This window comes from Pyrgilauda ruficollis, unplaced genomic scaffold (genome assembly GCF_017590135.1).
Source record: "Pyrgilauda ruficollis isolate IOZ18807 unplaced genomic scaffold, ASM1759013v1 scaffold78, whole genome shotgun sequence".
Taxonomy (NCBI): Eukaryota; Metazoa; Chordata; class Aves; order Passeriformes; family Passeridae; genus Pyrgilauda; species Pyrgilauda ruficollis.
In genome coordinates this window covers 1,269,794-1,289,801 of record NW_024529710.1, presented here as the reverse complement: position 1 = coordinate 1,289,801, position 20,008 = coordinate 1,269,794, and the positions used below count along the sequence as shown (strand labels likewise).

General features: G+C 37.5%; 1 protein-coding gene across 1 annotated transcript in view; it reads right to left on the bottom strand.

Annotated features, from left to right (window-relative positions):
- ROR2 (receptor tyrosine kinase like orphan receptor 2) overlaps positions 1-20,008 on the bottom strand; it is a 143,717-nt gene that overhangs the window by 19,847 nt on the left and 103,862 nt on the right. Inside the window, exons 3-4 of the mRNA XM_041486762.1 lie at positions 14,255-14,542; positions 13,166-13,196 (exon numbers count right to left, since the gene is read on the bottom strand). Coding sequence (XP_041342696.1) covers positions 13,166-13,196; positions 14,255-14,542 — 319 coding nt within the window. The remainder of the gene's footprint in view (positions 1-13,165; positions 13,197-14,254; positions 14,543-20,008) is intronic.

The following is a 20,008-nucleotide window of genomic DNA, read 5'->3' as shown; positions in this document are numbered from 1 at the left end:
ATACAAGAGAAAGAAACACATGAAACGGTGGCAGATTGCTCATTAGATAACTCTGCATGCTGCTATGGTTTCTTGGTATCATATCTGCACGTAATTATTATTGCTTTGCATTTTTAGAAAAGTTTTCAGTGCACCAAAAGATGTTGTAGTTGCCAAGTACAGCACATACAGAAGTACAGACATATGTGGCATGGTTGCTTTTACGACAATAACCTGGGTAAAACAGTCAAGGAAGAAAAACTAAACAAGGACATCAATGTTCTGAATTTCTGTAAGAAATAGAGGATTGTCCCTAGCTGTATAACCAACTACAATCCTCTTGATTAACACACGTAACTTCAAATAGATGATCTAATATTCTGCCAAAAACATTCTACCTTCTGCCTACAAACTCTCTCTTTCAGTTAACTCAAAGGACATTTTTGTAAATTCTCCCTCTGCTTTCATAGGTGTTAGCACGTTGGGATGAAATCTTGAAATCACATGAGTCAGCTGGCAATCCAGGGAAGGCTGCAGATCTGTTTTGCTGAATGTCAGGTACTTTTAACAGAAACATTTCTGTTACAACCACGGTTAGTAAAAATTTGAAAAGAAAAACCTTCAGAAAACTAATTTCAACACATGGGAACACGAACCTGGCCATGCAGCATTCCACCTTCCCGCTCACCAAAGAAGCCATTATGAGCCTTCTTCCCCGCCCCTTTTTTTCAAGGCATGCTATCCCCCTCAATGTGTTATGACTGTCTAATAAATTGTCTTTCTCTGACATCTCCAAGGAAAGTGAGCAAGGCCAACAGACCCTCTCTGAAGAGCCTCTAACAAGCAGCTCCCTCTTCCTTTTGCTGACAGAGGAAAGCAAAATTCTTAGCTGTTATCCGTCCTCTTCCTGCCATGCCACCCTGAGTGAGTGAGTACACGTAGGTAAGCTCCTAAAAGGTCTTAGAAAAGTCCACCAGCTGAAAATATCCTAAATGCTGCTGTATCAGGCATCAAGAAAAAACAGCAGGGTCATCCTGGGCAGCTCAGAAGGGGCTACAGCAATGGGGCTGCTCATGCCTTGGGGTCAGCGCAGGGGACCAGGCAGCTCCACCGGGGTGGATGGGCTTCAGCAAAGGAGGCAGTGACTGGGGGGTAGAGCCAAGAGATCATGTTAGCTACCAGGGAAGATGGGAAAAGCATGCAGGAGAAGGAGAAAGGAACTTTGATGGCAGTGGGGTTGAGAGAGTGGGGGAAGGGATATCTGACCACACCTAGGGGACTGGCCTGGGAACTGGGGTCCCTTTTCATGCTGTGAATGGGTGAGAGAAGGGCAGCCCACCTCCCACCAGGCCACTTTGACCTTGTCTGGTGTGATCCTCACCCCACTCCCTAAATGCCACCAGAGATAAGCTCAATATGGTCATTTTTTTCTTTTACAAAATCCTTTGCATTTTCAGGTAGACCTTAATGCATTGTGATTTACCTACAGAGGCAGATTTTATGCACAAACAGGAATTTTTAACTATAATTTATTTGATTTAAATCCACTGACAGAACCATATATATATATATATATATATATGTGCCAGGAAGACAGGCAGGGAGTAGAAAGTCTTGAGAGGAAAGACTGTGCAAGCATGGCTGAAAATTGCAAGTTATACAAATCCAAAGAGGAGGGCAGGTTAAAAGAAGGACAAAGGAATAATTTAGAACATAAAAATTAAATTCTATGGAAATGTATTAAAGCTTTTCATTTTGGTTGGTTTTTTTTTTTTTTTTTTTTTTTTTTTATTTTATTTTGAATGATGGGGAATATAAGCTTTCTACAAAGTACTCCCTGCCTTTTTGTAAGAGGTCAAAAAGCTAGAACATTTTTGTAAAAAGAAAGTCAAAAGTCATTATTAAATGTTTTAAGTGCCCATGCCTTTAAAAATGTGATCATTTCTGGAAGAATATGAGCAAATGAAAAAGTTAAAACAACTGTACTGTCATAATTTTTTTCTTCTTGCTTCTGTTTTTTTAAAACAGAACAAAGGTGACTTTTCTATCTCAGTTACCACAGAGATTATACATCTGATAGCAGAGGGCTTTGTAAAACAGCTAGAAATTATCACAGCATCAGCTCTAAATTGGCTACATAATTATATGTAGAAGTGTGCATCTTCAAAGTCTTTTGAAGAACACTTTCATTCAAACTACAGAAACATCAACTATTTAAGAACATATAATACTGGAGTGTCAGTTTTCCAATCTTAAGGGAAAATTAGCATATTCTATCTACTTGAAAAAGTTGACATCTTTTAAATTATGTCTTTAAAAACATCTAAGAGACAATATGAAATATTTGTTAGTGTCTCTGCTACTTTTTACGGATGCATTATGAAATAATTCTAGGCGATGTTGCAGAAAGTTAGAATTTGTGAATACTTCCCAATATTACAAACAACTATCACACCTTCTCTTTGATAGGGCTTATTTGAGATTAAGTTTTCCACAGTCCAAAGATAATTTTTTCCTTTTTATTTTTGGTTACTTTTAGGGAAATTATTATATGTTTCAAAAAATAAGGCCAGGGAATTTTTTAACATTTTACTTCTCTTTTGAAAAAAAATAAATTGAAGCCCCAAACACAACCACTACTAGTAGAAGGAGCAGCCACTTGGTTGTGGTGCTGTCACATTGTCTTGCCGTGGAGCAGACACATGGAACAGACCTTTGTCTCTTCCCATGAAACACTGCCTGAATTTGTCCAGCCTTTATGTAATTTCCACCTAAACGCACTCATCAGCTCAGTCTACATGTGCGCCTGAGATTCTCCAAACACTGTGTCTATGTCAGGCTTTGCACCTGTGCGTGACAGAAGAAAACTGCTTGGCACCCATGCTATCTCCCAAGGCCAACTGAGGCGCAGGTGTGAGGAGTTTGTGTTGGGTCCAGGAGGATGGGGACTGTGGAAGCGGGATGAAGAGTCAGGGCAGGGATGCATACCATGGCTACCACCCGAGGAGCACACATCTCCCTCAAACCTAGAGCAAAACCTAAGAATTTTTGTGTCTCACCATTTCTGTCTCTCAATGCATAAGTAAGGATGTGTCTCCTCTTCTGGGCTGGTCTGTACTGGAGACAGCGGTCTGTTATTAGTGCTATCCGCTTGTCATCTGGCTCCAGCGGCTGAGGTCTGGCTAGCACGGCTAAGGAATCCAGAATTCATCAAATAATTTTGGTGTGTCATCATAATTTCATATAATAAGTTTGTTGGTTTTTTCCAAATTAGGAAAATTAGCTTTTTCTCCACAGGAAATTTTATGGCAGTTTGAAGCAAGGCCTCTAGAGTTCCCAAAAATTAAAAATAAACAGACACAGGTCTGGATCAGCCACTGCAAGAGGGTGGAAATGAACAAACTTTGGCTCTGTAGCTTGCCTTTTCTGAAGCTGGGATAAGAGTACCCAAAAATGCTGGGAGGCTGGGGTGCTCATCCAGCCTTGATGTAATCCCAAAGGTAACTTCCCCCTTACATTTCTTCCTTTGGACTTAAAATTACTTACTGAATGTTTATCAGACTGTATTTTAAAGACTCCTCTCCTCTCTTTCTTTTTTTTTTTTTTTTTTTTCTTTGTATAAACAATTAATCCTGACTGTCACATTTTTCCATTTAAATCTTTCTGCATTATAATAGTGGATGCTGGCTGCATTGTTCCACAGGCAAAATAGCTCATATTCTGAAGCCAGAATTAATTTATTTTCAGATGCCACACACATGATGCTATGCAAACATCATTAGCTTAATACTCTGTGAGTAGCAATTGTGCCAATACCACTGCTCCGTAAATTAATGTAACTGGGTTTAACATTAATAAACTGTTCCCAAATCAAAACATGTGGCAAACTCAATTAGGAGAATAAATGCTTCCCCAGGTTCAGTATTTCAGCATTTAGTTCTTAATGCTTAAAAACTGAGATCCTGTATATTCTGATATACCTGTCAGTCTGAACCACAGAGTACATAAAGGTACAATGATCATTCACAGCACATTCTTGATGGAGTGTCTGAATCCTCAAACTACTGATTTTATGTTACATTTTCACTTTTCTCTCTATTCCTCAACCCTGTAAAAAAATATGCAGCTAAACTTCATTACATGCTGAGGTGGTCTTTTCTACATTAATTACCAAGTGCAAACATGCTACTTTGCAGCAATCTACAAATTACTATCTCCACAGCACCTCCAACCTGAAAAGTGACTACAGCTTCAGCTCTGTAACATGGCACACCTACAAGCATGCCTTTAGCTCTAAGATTCAAATTCCTGCATAATTTAGCAGATATTTGAGCTGAGAGTATGTCTTTATGTAATGTAGCATTTTATAGTTGGACTCAATGAACTTAAGGGTCTTGTCCTACTTAACTGATTCTACGGCTGGGAAGCAGCCCTGCAAAAGGCATCGGGGGGAGCTGGTCGGCAGCAGCTCAGGGTGAGCCAGCAGTGCGTGCCCGGGCAGCCAGGAGGGCAAACCCATCCCGGGGTGCATCAGACACAGCATCACCAGCTGTGATTGGGATCATCCTGCTGCATTCAGCCCTGGTGCGGCCTCACCCTGAGTCCTGTGTGAAGTGCAGGGTTGGAGAAGGCTGGGAAGGTCCCAGAATGGTCCAGAGGAGGACAACAGAGCTGGTGGAAGGGCTGGAAGCAATGTACCATGAAGAGTGCCTAAGGATTTTGGATTTGGCTGGTTTTGGAGAGGTGACCTCACTGCTCTCTATGGCTTCCTGAGAAAGGGAGGAGGGGGAAGTGCTGGTCTCTTCTCCCTGGGTTTCAGCTACAGCGCAGATGAGAATGGCTCAAAGCTGCATCAGGGGAGGTTCTGAATGGACATCAGGAAACATTTCCTTACCAAGAGGGTGGTCAGACTTAAACAGGCTCCCTAAAGAGGTGGTCAATGCCCTGTGCCTGTCAGTGCCTTAAAAGGAGGCATTTGAACAATGGTCTTAATAATGGGCTTTAACTTTTGTCAATAGAGTGATCAGGAAGCTGGAATAAATGGTCATTGTAGGTATCAAACTGGAAATACTGTATTTTATTGTGCTGTATTGCACTTATACTTTATTGTATTGCATTTTTTTCTATTATTTTTCTATTTTGTTTACTCCTCTACTAATTAAGATTAAGCTTTTTGAGGAGAATGAGAAACTGCTGATGACACATGCTTCTTGCAGCCCTACTTTTAGAGTAGTAATACCTCAAATACATCAGACTTTAGACTTAACAAAGCAATAACAATTTAAAAGAACAGATTTTTCTTACTGAATTTTCTTTTACCTTCTCAAAAAACAATTCCCTCCATCACTGTTAATGCTATTTAGTTTGAATAGAATTGTTCAAATAGTATTGGTTCATACCATCTGTTTGACTTTTCCTCAAGTACACTAGATCAGCTGCATCTAGGGTTTTTGGCTCTTTCAAACTGAAATAAAGAACATAATAATACAAAAGTAGGGAAAAATCTAACCATAAAGCCATAAAAATTGAAAGGATGATTTATGGTGTGGTGTTCCAGCATTATCTCATTTTGTTAAATTACCTACTTTTCATTGGAATAGTGTTCCTTTATCTTTGTGCCTAACTACAACATTCACCCTTTCCCTGTATGCACTTAGAGGCTATTCAGCATCCTAAGGAACTCTAATTAAACCCAATGTGGCATCAAATGCCTACAGGAAGTCTCAGGGACATATAACTGTCCTTTTGTAAGACATACAATAAATACTTTGAAAGCCATTTAAGCAACTGAACAAATGAGAGTAGGGGAGGGATACAGGGAAGAAGTAAAATCTAAACACACTAAGGATTGCTGGTTATATCAGAGATGTCCAACAGCTGCAGTAGCTACTTGCCAAAACCCCAAGGGCCATTACTACTTTGAATATCAATTTACATATATCCTTAAAAGGAATAACAAGTGTTTAACTTTGCTTGCAACTTCTTTGGTAGTTTAATACAAACTGTTTTTCTGAGCTGCTAAAACCTAAGCACCTGCTGCTGATCTGGAATTTGCTGGAAGAGGGCGTGTTGGGGTCACACATTTACAAAGAGCTGTAAACTGGCTCTTTGCCATGTATTGCTCAGCTTATGAGTCACACCTTACAGCCCGCCTGATATGACAGACTAGGCTTTTTTGGCTATCAAAAACCTAGCCACTACTCTGCAGAGTAGGAAGCAGGCTCTCTGAATACACAGAATTCATCAACTCCCTTAAATACTCATATGCAAGCTAAAGGTCTACGTTTTTGAAAAAGAACCCTTCAGAAAGAAAATGTTTGTGTTGTTTGGGTCGTGCATGCTTGTAGCCCTACACATAATGAATTACGTTCAGTACAATGCTTGAGCCAACACATTTGAAAGTATCTTGACAGTATTGCTAATAAAAAGTGGGCAAGTGCTTCTGACATTTAACCCTAAATTAGCTTAACTGTAAGAAATGTAACTAAATACTACTTCTTCCTAAGGCGTTTAGAAATCTTGCCCAAATACAGGTCAAATCCTGTAGGGTTGCTTTTTTGTCTTTGACATCAGTCTTTCTCAGTAAAGCAGTGCATCTGCATTACACTTTTTCACACTAATTCACACAAGGGCATTTGATTTATACAACAGCAAAAAGAAGGTAAAACTTTAATGAAGATTTATTTTTAATCACCTGTGCATATGCTTGGCTTCCTTTGTTTTTGGGGGGGGGTTCTGAGCAACATGGGTTATTGAGCATAACAGACTGAAGCAGACTGAAGCAAACTATCACCACTTTTTTCTGCCTATATATTCCCTGTAAATGTCTTTTTTCAGTTCTTCCCCTCCTCTAAGAGAAAGGAAGAAAACCTACCACTTGTAATAGTTTCCCCAGATAACAAGTCGCAGGAACACAGACACTTGTGTCTACTCCAAGATGGTATGTATATTAGTTTAAACACACATCTGGCTTTTAAAATTTATCAACTTTGTAAGCACACTGAATTTCTACTTCTATCACTAAATAATATAAAATGCATTAGATTGTTCATCATTTATTTACTTGTGATTAGAAAGCATTTAAATGAAAGATTCAAGCTGAAGAAGCAATGTCATGTGGGAAGAGGCTGTGATTTGGTGTGGTGCAAAACAACCCAAAACAGTACTTCCACTGCTCTTTAACTCTGCCTTGAATTACACACATTCTGGTGTTTAAAAAGAGATGGGGGGAGGGGGGGAAGTATTTTTTTTAAATGCATGACTAACATTAAGATTAAAAAATTGGGTTTTATTACAAGATAGACTGTCAGCTTCCTCTGAGTACACCCTACATCTCTGGGCACAATAGAGTATAAATTTTAGTTACATGTTAATTTGTGATGCCATAAACTTCTGAGCCTTTCTAGGCTGTATCCAACATAACTAGAGGAAAAACGGAAAAATTGCACTCTAAAATAGATAAGAGAGAAAAGATTTAGTGTAACCTTGGTTTTAGTTCTGTCCTTCCTCCAAATTTCCTGTTTTGGCCTGAAGGACTGTCAAAGGACATTTAAAATGATGAAGTCAAAAACAGATCTGAGACTGTGGATCAAAATCCCCTGAAAGGAGCCCCAAACCCACAGGAGGGTGAAATACGGCCTCCCCCTCAGCCTTGAGAGAAAAAAGGGAAACTGACACACAGGGGCTAGGAGGGAATTGCAGCATGTTTCAGCCAGATCCCCAAATTGGATTGTCAGGGAGTCAGGAAATCTGCCAAGACAAACACATGCTGTTTAATGTAGACCAGCCCAAGATAATCTGTGCCTCAGTTCCTCACTCATAAAAGAGGATAACATTCCAGGCTTTATGGGGAGAAGAACGTACCCGAAACACTTTGAAATAATCTGATTCCATTGCAGAAGAAGGCAAAAATTTCCCAAGATCTGCCACCTCCATTTGATGTACAAAACACGGACAGACAAAGGTTAAATAACTTGCTGCAATCACACACAGAGACAGGAGTACGGTCAGAAATTAAATCCAGTCCTCTGAAATTACAGTCCTGTGTTTTAATCACAAAATTCTTTTTTTTTTCCTTGATTAAAACAGGAAATGAAAACACAAGTATGAGCTTATTCTGTAACTTCAACATATTACCGCAAGCATCTTAAAAAAACATACATAGTTCAAACATGGCTGTCTCAGCCACATGAATATTTTGATGAAACAAAAGGAGTGCATGTCATTCTGGACGAAGCACATCATCAAACACCTGGTCCTTATGGGCCTGAATAAACACTGTAACTTCTGAGTTGAAACAACCTAGTATTGTTTTAAAAAAACATCTGTTTATGTGAATTTTAAGATAATCTTGTATAATTTCCAAGATTAACAATGTTATCTGTGGCTAAACTACATTGAGACCAAAGAAATTTGCCACACCACCTAAGGAAAGGAAGAAGATACAAGCGGTGTTGCTATTTGACTGTAAGGGAAGCATTTTTTTCTTAGTGTGATGTTAGATACCTTTGGTTTGCTAAAGGGATTTGGCAAACCTATTTGCCAAAACTATTTGCCCTCTCAGCTACTGTCTTTTACCTGAAACACCCCAGTAAGGGGCAGGGAAGTGGCCTGAGGGTGAAGTGCTTTGATGATCCACTGCTTTCTATCTTCTTTCCCAAAACTTTATATTCTCTTTTCCATCTTGTAATTACATGAAGATTCATCACATGATGAAAATTAGTTTGTTCCCATCATAAAGATACACAAGTGCCCCTCACATCATGCAGAAATTTCCCTTTGAGGTCACAGAAAAGGTGTACTTTGGATATGTAGACCACGGAGAATAAATTGCTCAGGAACCCAACCTCCTCACTGGAGTTTTAACACAGCCACATTACTGGTATTATACATTCTGTTTCCCACTGTTTGAAAGAACTGTTTTTTTCCTAACTGCAATTGCTTCATCAATTTTCTTCAATAGACCAAATCTTAAAAAAAATTACTGTTGTCCCAAACTACTTGAAAATCAGGCATAAGAACACGCAGATTTATTCTGAATAATTAATACCTCAAAAATTCCCCCACAAAGTAATGATTGTTTCTATTTAGTTGCAGTGTTTCTTCTCACTTATTCTTCATGAGCGTTCAGCATACAGGCATCAAGGGTTGCAAACCCATAACTGATCTTAGTCAGAGTTCAATAAAACAGGGGCTTCTCAAAGTTTCTTGAAAAACCCAGTTCTTCTGCACAGGGCTCAGCTCCTGGCATCCTAAGCAGATTTCAGAAAGGTCACATGGGGAAAAGTGCAGCAGTGACAACAGAGATGTTTCCCATACACTTGGCAAGGGCAGAGCTTAGGGGAATTTCTTTCTGCCTGCATTCTATGTGCCTTCCACACTTCGCAGAGGCCTCAGCAGATTTTCCAGAAGCCCTTAAGAGCCAGCAAACTGAATATTTGAATATAAGATATCTCTCAACCCAAGCCCCCTTCAAGATGGCACTATTGTAGTTAAACTGCTTCAAAACAGAAATTTGCCCAATGGGCAAAATTGAATCTCACCATTCAATTCAAAAGAAAAATACAGCAGACTAGAAAACATGCAGTCTTTTAGAATAATGTTAACTTCAAAGAACAACACTTCTAGAAGGAAAGACAACTGTTTCTGCCCTTCTGCTTTTAGACTCCGAGATATTAATGCCCACTGCTTTGTTTTAAATCATTCATTAAATAATTAAATCATAAAAAAATTCTCTTGTCTTTGTTAAACATTTCTTTTACATTCAGACACTTGTATCTTTCTGAACAGACAGGATGTCTCTCTTTTCAGAGGCAAAACTAAAAATACTAATGATGCAAAAGATAAAAGCATAATGCAGTGAGAGAAAGGACTGCTAAAGGGTTGTACTCTAATAATTAAACAACCTTTCAAAAGCACAGTCCTCTGAACAGGAAAGGCTATTCGGAAACTATTTTTGACCATGTTTTGATTTTTTTTTTTGTAAATTAGTCTGAATTATCTATTAATATTTTTGATAATTTTAAGACTTTTGATAAATAAGATAGATTGTAATTCTCAATTTCTACAGAAAAATCCCTAGAAATTCTTAGACATGTGGATCTTAACAGAAAATAAAGGTGTCTCCAAATAATCCACAGCAATTTAAGACTATGTATTTGGTGGAAAGTTTTGACATTTAGATTTTTATGAAAATGCCTCAACTTCATTACCTGAAGGTCAAGATGCTTTTTTGCACTGACAAGTCTGACTGCATAACACATATTTTCTCTCTGGCAATCTTTAATTGCCAATTAATTCTAGGAATCCACAGCATGAACTGCATAAAAATACCTTGCTAGATGGTATCTACACAGGTAATGTTTCTTATCCCTTAATATCCAATAGGTATAATCTTAAACCAAGTTACAATGGTTTAATGTTTCAGGTTTCCACTGAAGCATGTCTTTTTTGAAGCACTAATACCAGCAGCGATGGTTCTCGCTTGGATCAGTGTGAGGCTGCTCTGTGCAGACAGTGAATGGAAAGAGTCCTTTGTTCCATGAGACCTCCTTCCAAGCAGTTAGGTATTCCTTTGCCTTTTTCTACCCTTCCTCTTTTCTGGCTTACAAAATGACCCGCATGATTTTATACAAAATATTATATTTTTAAAAAATCATGGTCAGTTTCTGAAAATAAAATAATTCTACCACAAAAACATGGCATTTTATTTGAAGGACTGATTTTTTTAAAAACTGAAACAGAAGTAAGTATGCAATGAGGCAAAGATCTCTAATCCCTGAAAGCTCCTGGGCCTCATACGATAAGACCCTCATGACTTCTCACTAGACCTTTGACCTGACCTCGTTTTTCTGAAGTTTCAGGTTTCTCTCCAATCTGGATATTAAAAAGAAAATAATCTACCAGCAGTGTACTCTTCACTTCATCTTTTAATGGCAGGTCCAGAACAATGACAGCACACTACTGCTTCCGATACCAATGGTACAAGACCCATTGTGAAGTGTCATAAGCCAAATGTAAGGATTTAAAATTTTTTTTTCCTAGTTATTTCTTTATTTTAACTTAGTTTTCCAAACCAGCAAAGGTTGCATAGCAAAGCATTAAAAACCTAGGAAAATCTAGGATGAAGGATGTCTTGGGAACCCTAATTTATTTCCACTTGAGGAAGTCATGAAGTAATTCTCTTTTTCACTGTATCACTTGAAATGTTCAATTTATGTTGGTATTTGTGAAATATTAACAAGTTCATTCTTAGTACAGGAGAAGCACTTGGAAAATACTAGGGAAGCCAAAAGAAACAAAATTAATTACTTTTTCTACAACAGAAGTGAATCAATGTAAAACTTGGTTTCCAGGCTTATTGATATGACATAGGCCAGAAAAGAAAGGCCAAGGAGAATGATAAGCAGGAAGGACAAACTGGTGTTAACTGATAGGAAGAAAAATGAGCTATTCAATGACTTCTTTGCCTCAGTCTTCACTGGCAGTCACCCTTTCCATTAAAGTCCTTGATTCTCTATGTGGGTATGGGGGAGTGACGTCCCTCCCACTAAGTGAAGAGCAGATTTGGGATCACTTGTTGAAACCAAATAGCCCCAAGTCTATGGGACCTGATGAAATATGTTCCAGAATCCTGAGGGAACTGGCTGATGTTGTTGCCAAAACAATCTCCTCATATAAGGCAGCCAGGCGAACTGCCTGGTGACTGAAAAAAAGGAAACATCCCTTCCATTTTTAAAAAGAGGAGAAAGGAAGATGTAAGGAACCACAGTCTGGTGAGCCTCACCTGTGTGCCTGGAAAAATCATGAAGCAGATTCTCCTAGAAGTTATCCCACAGCATGTAAAAGACAACAAACTGACCCAAGGCAGCCAGCATGACTTTACTAAGGGCAAATTGTACCTACCTCATGAAGTTCTAAAAGATCAAGTGCCAAATGCTGCACCAGGGTTGGAGAAATCCCAGACATGAACACAGATTGTGAGATCAAGCCACTGAGAACAGCCCTTTGAAGAAGGACTCAGGGGTTCTCGTGGGTGAAAAGATGGAAGTGACCCAAAAATGTGAGCTCTCAACCCTGAAGGACAATTGTATCCTGGACTGCATCCAAAGCAGGGCGAGGGAGGGGATTCTACCACTCCATACGGCCCTCATGAGACCCCATCTGGAATCCTAGGTCCAGCTCTGTCATCCTCAGCACAAAAAAGATGTGGATCTCTTAGAGTGGGTCCAGAGGAGGCCATGAAGGTGATGAGAGGGCTGGAGCACCTCTCTGTGAAGACCGACTGAGAGAGCTGGGGTTGTTAAGCCTGGAGAAAGAAAAGGCTTTGGGGTGATCTCACTGCAGCCTTAAAATGTTCTCATAAAAGGGAAGGAGGGGGATTTTTATACTGGGAGATAGTGCAGGACTAGGGGCAATGGCTTTAAACTGGAAAAGGGCAGGTTTAGATTAGACGTTAGAAAGAAATTCTTTACTCAGAGGGTGGTGAAGAGCTTGAACAGGTTGCTCTGAGAAGCTGTGGATACTTCAACCCTGGAAGTGTTCAAGGCCAGCGTGGATGGGACTTGGAACTACCTGATAAAGTGGAAGGTGTCCCTGCCCATGGCAGAAGGGCTGGAACTGGGTGATTTTAAGGTCCCTTCCAATCCAGACCATTCTAGGATTCTTTTTTCATCCTTACAACTGAATCAGCAAGTGAACCCAGGTCTCTTGCAGAAATCACCAAACCACCACTCAAGTCAAAATCACACTAACAAACAGAGGCTTTTCCTAGCTACTCAACGACAGGATTCTAGTCTTGTTTTACCTGGCTCTTCAAGTTGTAATAATATAACATGGGTAAATTTGCAACCACAGCAAGCTAAACAACTTACGCATTCATTTTTAACCACTCTTCTAGCCCACACTTGCCCTGTAAACAATTACTGTTCCAACATGACTGTGGTAATTTGCTTGTTCAAAACATGAAATAAGCAAGCAGAAGTTGCTCAAGAATAGTCAATCAAATCAAAACCCAATGTAGCCTCTGTCTAAAAATGTTGCATCCACTCTGAGAGTTTTTGGTCAAATTAGATACTTTTAGCAAAAACACTGTGGTTGCAGGCAGCGTTTACTGAGTTTATGAACTAAATTCCAACAGAACAAAAATAGTCAGAGCACATTAAGTAATTTTTCAAAGAGTACTTACTGAAGATTGTGATTTGGGCTGTTTGTTGGACCTGCAAACATAAAACAAACAAGTATTGCTGACAAGTTTAGCTCAAGGACAACATCATAAAAAAAGTCAATAGCAATCTAAAGGAAATTGTCTCTTTAAGGAAGGTTTATCTCAAGATCCAAACAAAACCCTCTGCATTCCTGAACATAATTATATATTGTTATTTTCAAAGCCACAAATAAAAATCACATGAATCTACTGTCTGCTCCAGCAGCAACTTGAATGGACTTAGTTTTTTACATAAAATATTTTCCACCATAAAGACACAGGTAGTTAGACAAGGTGTTATTTTAACACATCCCTTACCTTTTAATAAGCCCCAACTGTACCTTACTATCAGAATTTAGGATGTGGCAAGGGGATGATCAACTTTTGTCACAGCAGAAGCAAGGGTCAATAACTCAGCACTTCAATACTGAACCACTACAAACTAAACTGTGAAATCCATTATTCACATTACAAAATAAGGAAAAAATTTTAGAAAAATACTTCAAGAATTTTTTCTCCCATTGCTCCAAAGGCAAGCTAAATAAAAGCTTGGCTTCCGGATTGGGCTATTAAGTCTCTAAAATGTAATATAAGCACTTGTTCAAAGGTGTGGTGTACCTTCACATGTCAAAACACAGAATTTGAGGCCACACTCCACATAGCAGTGGAGAACTATTATTCACAAGGATGGGCCCAGAATTATGAATATGACAGAGAAAACCACTTCTCATTCTTCTCATCAGTTTTTGTTTTTTTCACAGACTGAGTTCAGCAGCAGAGTGAAAACTCCAGGCAATGAAATGTTACCTTTTTGTACTTTTTAATTTTTTTTTTCCTCTGTGTATTTACAGACCTCTACATCTGTATTTACTTTCTTTTATTACCACTAAAGGGGTATCAAGTTCAACTGAGAAGTTCTGTGCTGGGAGAGAGGCCCCAGGCACTAACTTTATTTTCTTTTGTGTTGAGAATTTTTCTTAAAACGTTAAATTCATTTCTCATTATGCTATGGTTAAAACTAATACCTAGTCTATAAAGCAGTCTGAGTAGTCATAAAAGCCAGGAACTCACCAAGCCTGACAAACAAAACTCCTGTTGCAGTTATTGTCTTCATCCCATTTGAAGCCACGCACTGGTAGTATCCTGTGTCTGTGGTATCCAGATCCTGGATTCTTAGACGTGAACCATAATCTGTTTTTCTAATGATGATCCGTCTTGGCTCCTGAACCACTGGAGCGTCATTTTTTAGCCATCTGACATTCGGAGATGGATTTCCCGCTACCTTGCAGTGGAGGATTGCTGTTTGCCCCTGGACTACAGTGATATTGTTTACTGGTTCCAAGAAGGTCAGGAAATAACCTAAGAGGATAAAATGTCATAAAAGATCAAACTTTACTTGGGTGGAGGTAAAAGCCTGCTCAAAGGTACTTTTTTAAAAGAGAACCTTGGAAACAACTTCAGTTTTCTTTCGAGATTAAAAAAATGCCGTTCACTGTCCTAAGAACACCACAGCACCATACTCCAATTTATGTTTTGTTGCTGACTTCATGCTTGTGTGCAGGTAGGTATGCAGATTCAAAGGTCAATGATTAATTGATACTATTACAATCCTAACTGTATCTGAAGCACTCTGAACTGTCTATCTATCTGACTTTTTCTACATCTGACATGCTAAAATACTAACATCCTAGTGCTGTTCTGTTCCAATACACCCTTGCTCCATTAAAGATTAATCCCAGTTGTAACTATATTGGACTATCATTGTGATTTAACCACATAATCTTCTTACATGATCACAGATTTGTCTCAAAAAGAACTACAACTGGAAAAGTTACTTTTAGATATTAATTTGACTTGTCAGTTACTCAACAAAATCTTAAAATTAGGCTGATTGGACAGGTTTATATTATAATAAGTTTTCAAGATGCTATGTCTCACTCTCAATTTAAAGAAATAATGTCTCAATTGCAGAAGTAACCTGTGATACAGAGGGGACCCATAAGCTGATTATAGATGGACATTTTTTACATCAAGTCAAAATATATGGTCAAGGAAATATCTGTATGGATATTGTGCAATAACATTTTGTAGTTATTTTGTAAGAGAAAACTACAAGTCCTAATTAGTGGTTTGTTAAAAAAGCAAAGGGCTTGTCAAAGCTGCATTAGTGATCTCTAGGGATGACAAAAAAAAAAAAAAAGAATTGATGAAGAACACTGTCAAAACCTGACAATCAAATCTTTTGTATGTTATTATTTAGAAATTTAATTTGGTGTTAGGGGTTCTGCAACTGATACATATCACAAACTGAAAGCTTGACAAAATTCCACTGTAATTCCACTTTGTGGAACTCCATTACTGTGTTCAGTAATTCCACTGAAACAATAATGTTGTTATATTACCTTACAAAACAGGTAAGAACAGTACCCAGCTGTCATGCTCATGTGTTTGTTCCAGTGAATTTAGACCCTCTAGACATAAAGCATCACAAATTCAAATGACATTATATTTTTATGGCAGCTGGATACAAATATCAAACAATTTTGATGGATGCCCACATGTAGATCTTTGCTATCACTCATGTTATTTTGCATCTGTTTAATTAAGTAATAGCAGATTATTGTACACAAATCCAACAACAGTAAAGCAATGGTCTATATTGACAGTCCAATTGCTGAAATATCTTAAGAAAATTGATGCTCTGCTTTGATTTGTATTTGACAGGGCTATGAAAATCAGTTCCTCTCTAATATCTAAGTGTAACATTGGAGAAGGGAGCAGTAGAAATATCAGAATATAATAAATGCAGGAGCCAGATATTGCTGGAAAACTGTGTTTTCCTATGTATTACATTGTTCTCTACCACTGGCCTTTCAAAATAAATCCTGCTATAATGAATAATATACAACATAGGCAAGTGCAAATTTAGTTTGTCACTAAATAGAAAATCAATAGAATAAGTCTAAATAGAAAATAAAATAAATACGAGTATATAAAATCTCCACACAATATGGGAAATTATTTTATCCTTTTTTGTCATAAAATAACAAATTATTGTTTATGTCATTTTATATTAGTTGTCCCTATTTTTAATTTAAAACCTTTAGCAGACTTCAAAACATTCTGACAGAACACAAACAATATCTGTTTTCAAATAACTTATATAAAAGGGAGAAAAACTATATTAATGCTTTCAGTAATGTCACAACACAACAATGTAATTTGTTATGTTTTCCAGTTACATTTCATAGCTGAAAAAACAGAAATACTATGATGACATTCTGGCAGGGAAAACAAAACCAGTAAATTTACTTCCTGATATAGTCAACTGAAGCCATTGATTAAAACTTCTCTTTAAGCCAACATTTTACACACATAAGCATTTCTAGCAGCATGAAAGAAAGCATGATCAGTCCTACCACAAGTTAGAAAAGGATTTTCGATGGCTACTTCACTCATAGGTTGTTACTTAGAGACTTATTTAACCACTTTTTTATAGTCTGTATGCAGTTTATTCTCACGAGCACCACTGAGATACTGGGCAGCATCCATAGGGGTGTTACCTAGCAGAGACAGAGATACCATAATCCCAATCTACTCAGTGCCTACCAGGCCACACATGGAATATTATGTCCAGTTCTGATCCTCAAAATTCAAAAATAACACAGAACGACAAGAGAGGGTTCAAAAGAGGGCTACCAATGCCATCAAAGGGCTAGATATGATGTTCTATGAGGAAAGACTTGAAGCAGTTAAGTCTTTCTCCCTGGAGAAGAACAGACAGGGGGGCATCACCACAGTCTTTCAATACCTAAAAGGCACCAACAAAAAGAACGGAGACACTTGTCACAAGGAGCTACACAGAGAAGACAAGGGGCAATAAGTGAAAGTAGCCAGGAAATGTTTCATTTCAATAGAAAAAAGACTTTTTTTGCAGAGAGAACAATCATTCCCTGGAAAATGAGCTGCCTAGAGATGTGGTAGGGTCCTCATCGCTGGAGTTTTTCAAGATGTGATTGGACAGAGTACTACATCACCTTGTCTAAACCTTCTTTCCCCAGAAATGCTGGATTCGATGATCTTTTGAGGTGCCTCCCAGGCTGGAATGTTCTGTATTTCTGTGGGTCTGTATAAAACCTTTATTGCAAAGAAGCTGGGCCTCTTCCAGCATGAAGCCAGCTCAGAGGTAGGTTCATCTGGCTCAGAGATGCTCCTGATACCCAAGAAATGAAAGAAGCAGAGATCTGTCTAAAAGGTGAGGCCAATTCAAGTCCTGTAAGATGACAGACAGGGATTGTGGTTTGTCTGGCTCTCTAATATATTTTTTGCTCTTCACATGCAAGTACATGAGAGGGCTACATTATATTTGTGCCTTTGGTCAGCTTATACCTTGCTCAAACCCCTATCACTATTTTACTTTTTCTGATTTAAAATCAGCTGGGTGGAGTCCTCTTTTTGGGATAGTAATGGATATTAAATTCAAATATATTTGGATGAAAACAGATAGTAAATTTACTCATTAGGACTTAATAACTCATGATTAAATCCATGTTAGAACTTCCTGTTTTACTAATTAAAACAGAACTACTGCAGGAAATAATTAGATCCATATATTTGAAACCAAAATATTTCATATGAACCTGTGAATCTGATCCTAATAATAACTAGAACAAAACTATTACCATGGAAAGCAATGCCAAAGATTTATGGGTTAATTCAGACCCAGTGCAATCAGACAGACTTAGCCTGAAGTCAGCGTCACTGCATCTATTTCCTGCAGGTCAAAAGTAGGCTTTAGTTCATCATTACTCTTGCCAATTTTACAGGTATTTTCTGCAGTGTTTTATATTACCTTGTTATTACAAACCAAGTAATAAATATTTTAACCTAACAAACTTCGAAGCATTTGTGTTTTCCCAAGTTCTCCAGAGCATCCTAAGAGCAGCAGGGCAGCTCAGTGCCTGTTCTCTGCCTCTGTCCACCCTGAACTGCACCCTCTCTATTTGCTGGTTTCATTTCCTCTTTGAGAAGTCATGTTTATGTACTCACTGATTCTGAAGTATTTCTATGACAGAGAGGGCAGGCATTTGTTGAGCTGCTCTGTTATTTGGTGTCCACTTTAGATAACCCATAATTGCAATTCTTTCAAACAAAGTGGAAAATTTAACCAACCATGTTTTAAAGAATGTTTTCTTTATTTAATTTCTGTGGTGATAATCAGCAGTTACTTTTTTGGTAATGTACGTCACACCACAAACACAGTGTAGATGCCAGTTTGATGGAATGCTTTAGGGGAAAAAACAAATTTTCCCAAGATAAATTAGGACCTCAACAATGTCCAAAGCAATTTTTTTCCCAGTGTAGTTCTCCTTCTGTCTTACTAAATCTTAATTTCAACAGGCACAAAGGAAAATGCCAGAACTTGTATTTAACTGGGGTCCTGTATTTTGTGTTAAGAATTAGTCAAGCAGAATTTTTAAAAGTTGGAACAGAACTGTTAATTTGTTTTAATAATAACATAATTTTGAAATCGAGAATAAATACTCTATATAAAATATTTTGTTCCTGTTACATATTGCCAAACCTGTGAATGTCCTATTGTAAATTTCATACTATAAAGATTTATATTTTATTTGGGAGATGGATAACAAATATAATTTCTTTTAAAAATACAAGTAAAATGTCCAGAAATTTCCTGTGTTGTGAAATTAATATTGTTATATATGGTTTTTATACTCTGGCTTGCTTCCAAAGGTCATTGAAATGAAGGAAAATGCTTCCTTTGCCTTCAGTGATCTTTGGCATGGTTCAACTATGTCAAATGAAAAATCTATCTGGTAGATATTTCTGCATTTCCTGCAGGCAAAAATGCTGTAAATTAAATTTCTCTTTCATTATGGTTTCCAACATAGTCTACAACCTGTACTAGTATTTATTTTGCTTGAACAGATTAAAAACTGTTCTGTCAAGAAGCTATGAGAGGACAATGCAAGTTAATCTATATATTATGTTTTGCTATCATATTCTATGTACTCTACGAATAACATAGCTTAGGGAAATGGTTGACATGAATTCCAGCAAAACTCTTTCATATTTGGAAAACCTTTGTTAGGTTGCCAGTACTTCATATTTTTAAATGGAATAAATTTGATATAAATATATCAAACAGAATCCTAAAGCAAATCAACATTAAGATGACAGGTCTATTATTCATGTTTTGGCAAGACTATAAAAATAAGCTTTTCCAGAGTGTGTCAAATCATTGTCAAGATATGCACAAGAATAGATACTAAACTAAAAAGCTAAAGGGTGCAACTATCACTAAGACCTCACATGCATATTATGTTTCTTAGTTTTATTTACATTATTCTGGCACTTACATGTCCAAGTTATTGGCTCAAACCATATATGTTATTCTTGGCATAAACACAATATAAAACGATTGTTCTGCTTTTGTTATTTTAAGATCTTAGCTGTGATTTTGAGGTTCATTCTAAAAAAATATTTTAAGACTCCTTAGTTACTTTAGATCATGTAAATTCTGGCTTAATTGTTTGTAATTCAGGTTTTAGTTCCTGTTCATGTTTTATTGCTTTTACTCTTTTTTTTTTTCCTATGTGATTTTAAAAACAATTATGCATTTGTAATTTTAAAACAAGCTTCAGTATGGCAACCATGAATAGAACTTAGTAATAATTTTTTAACCCTTTTTATTACAGAACTCCAAATAATTTATAAATATTGAAGTCTCATGAGATGGGATGATACCATCACTTATTTCCCAAAAGCACAAAGCAGAGCAAGGGAACTCTAAATGACTTGACA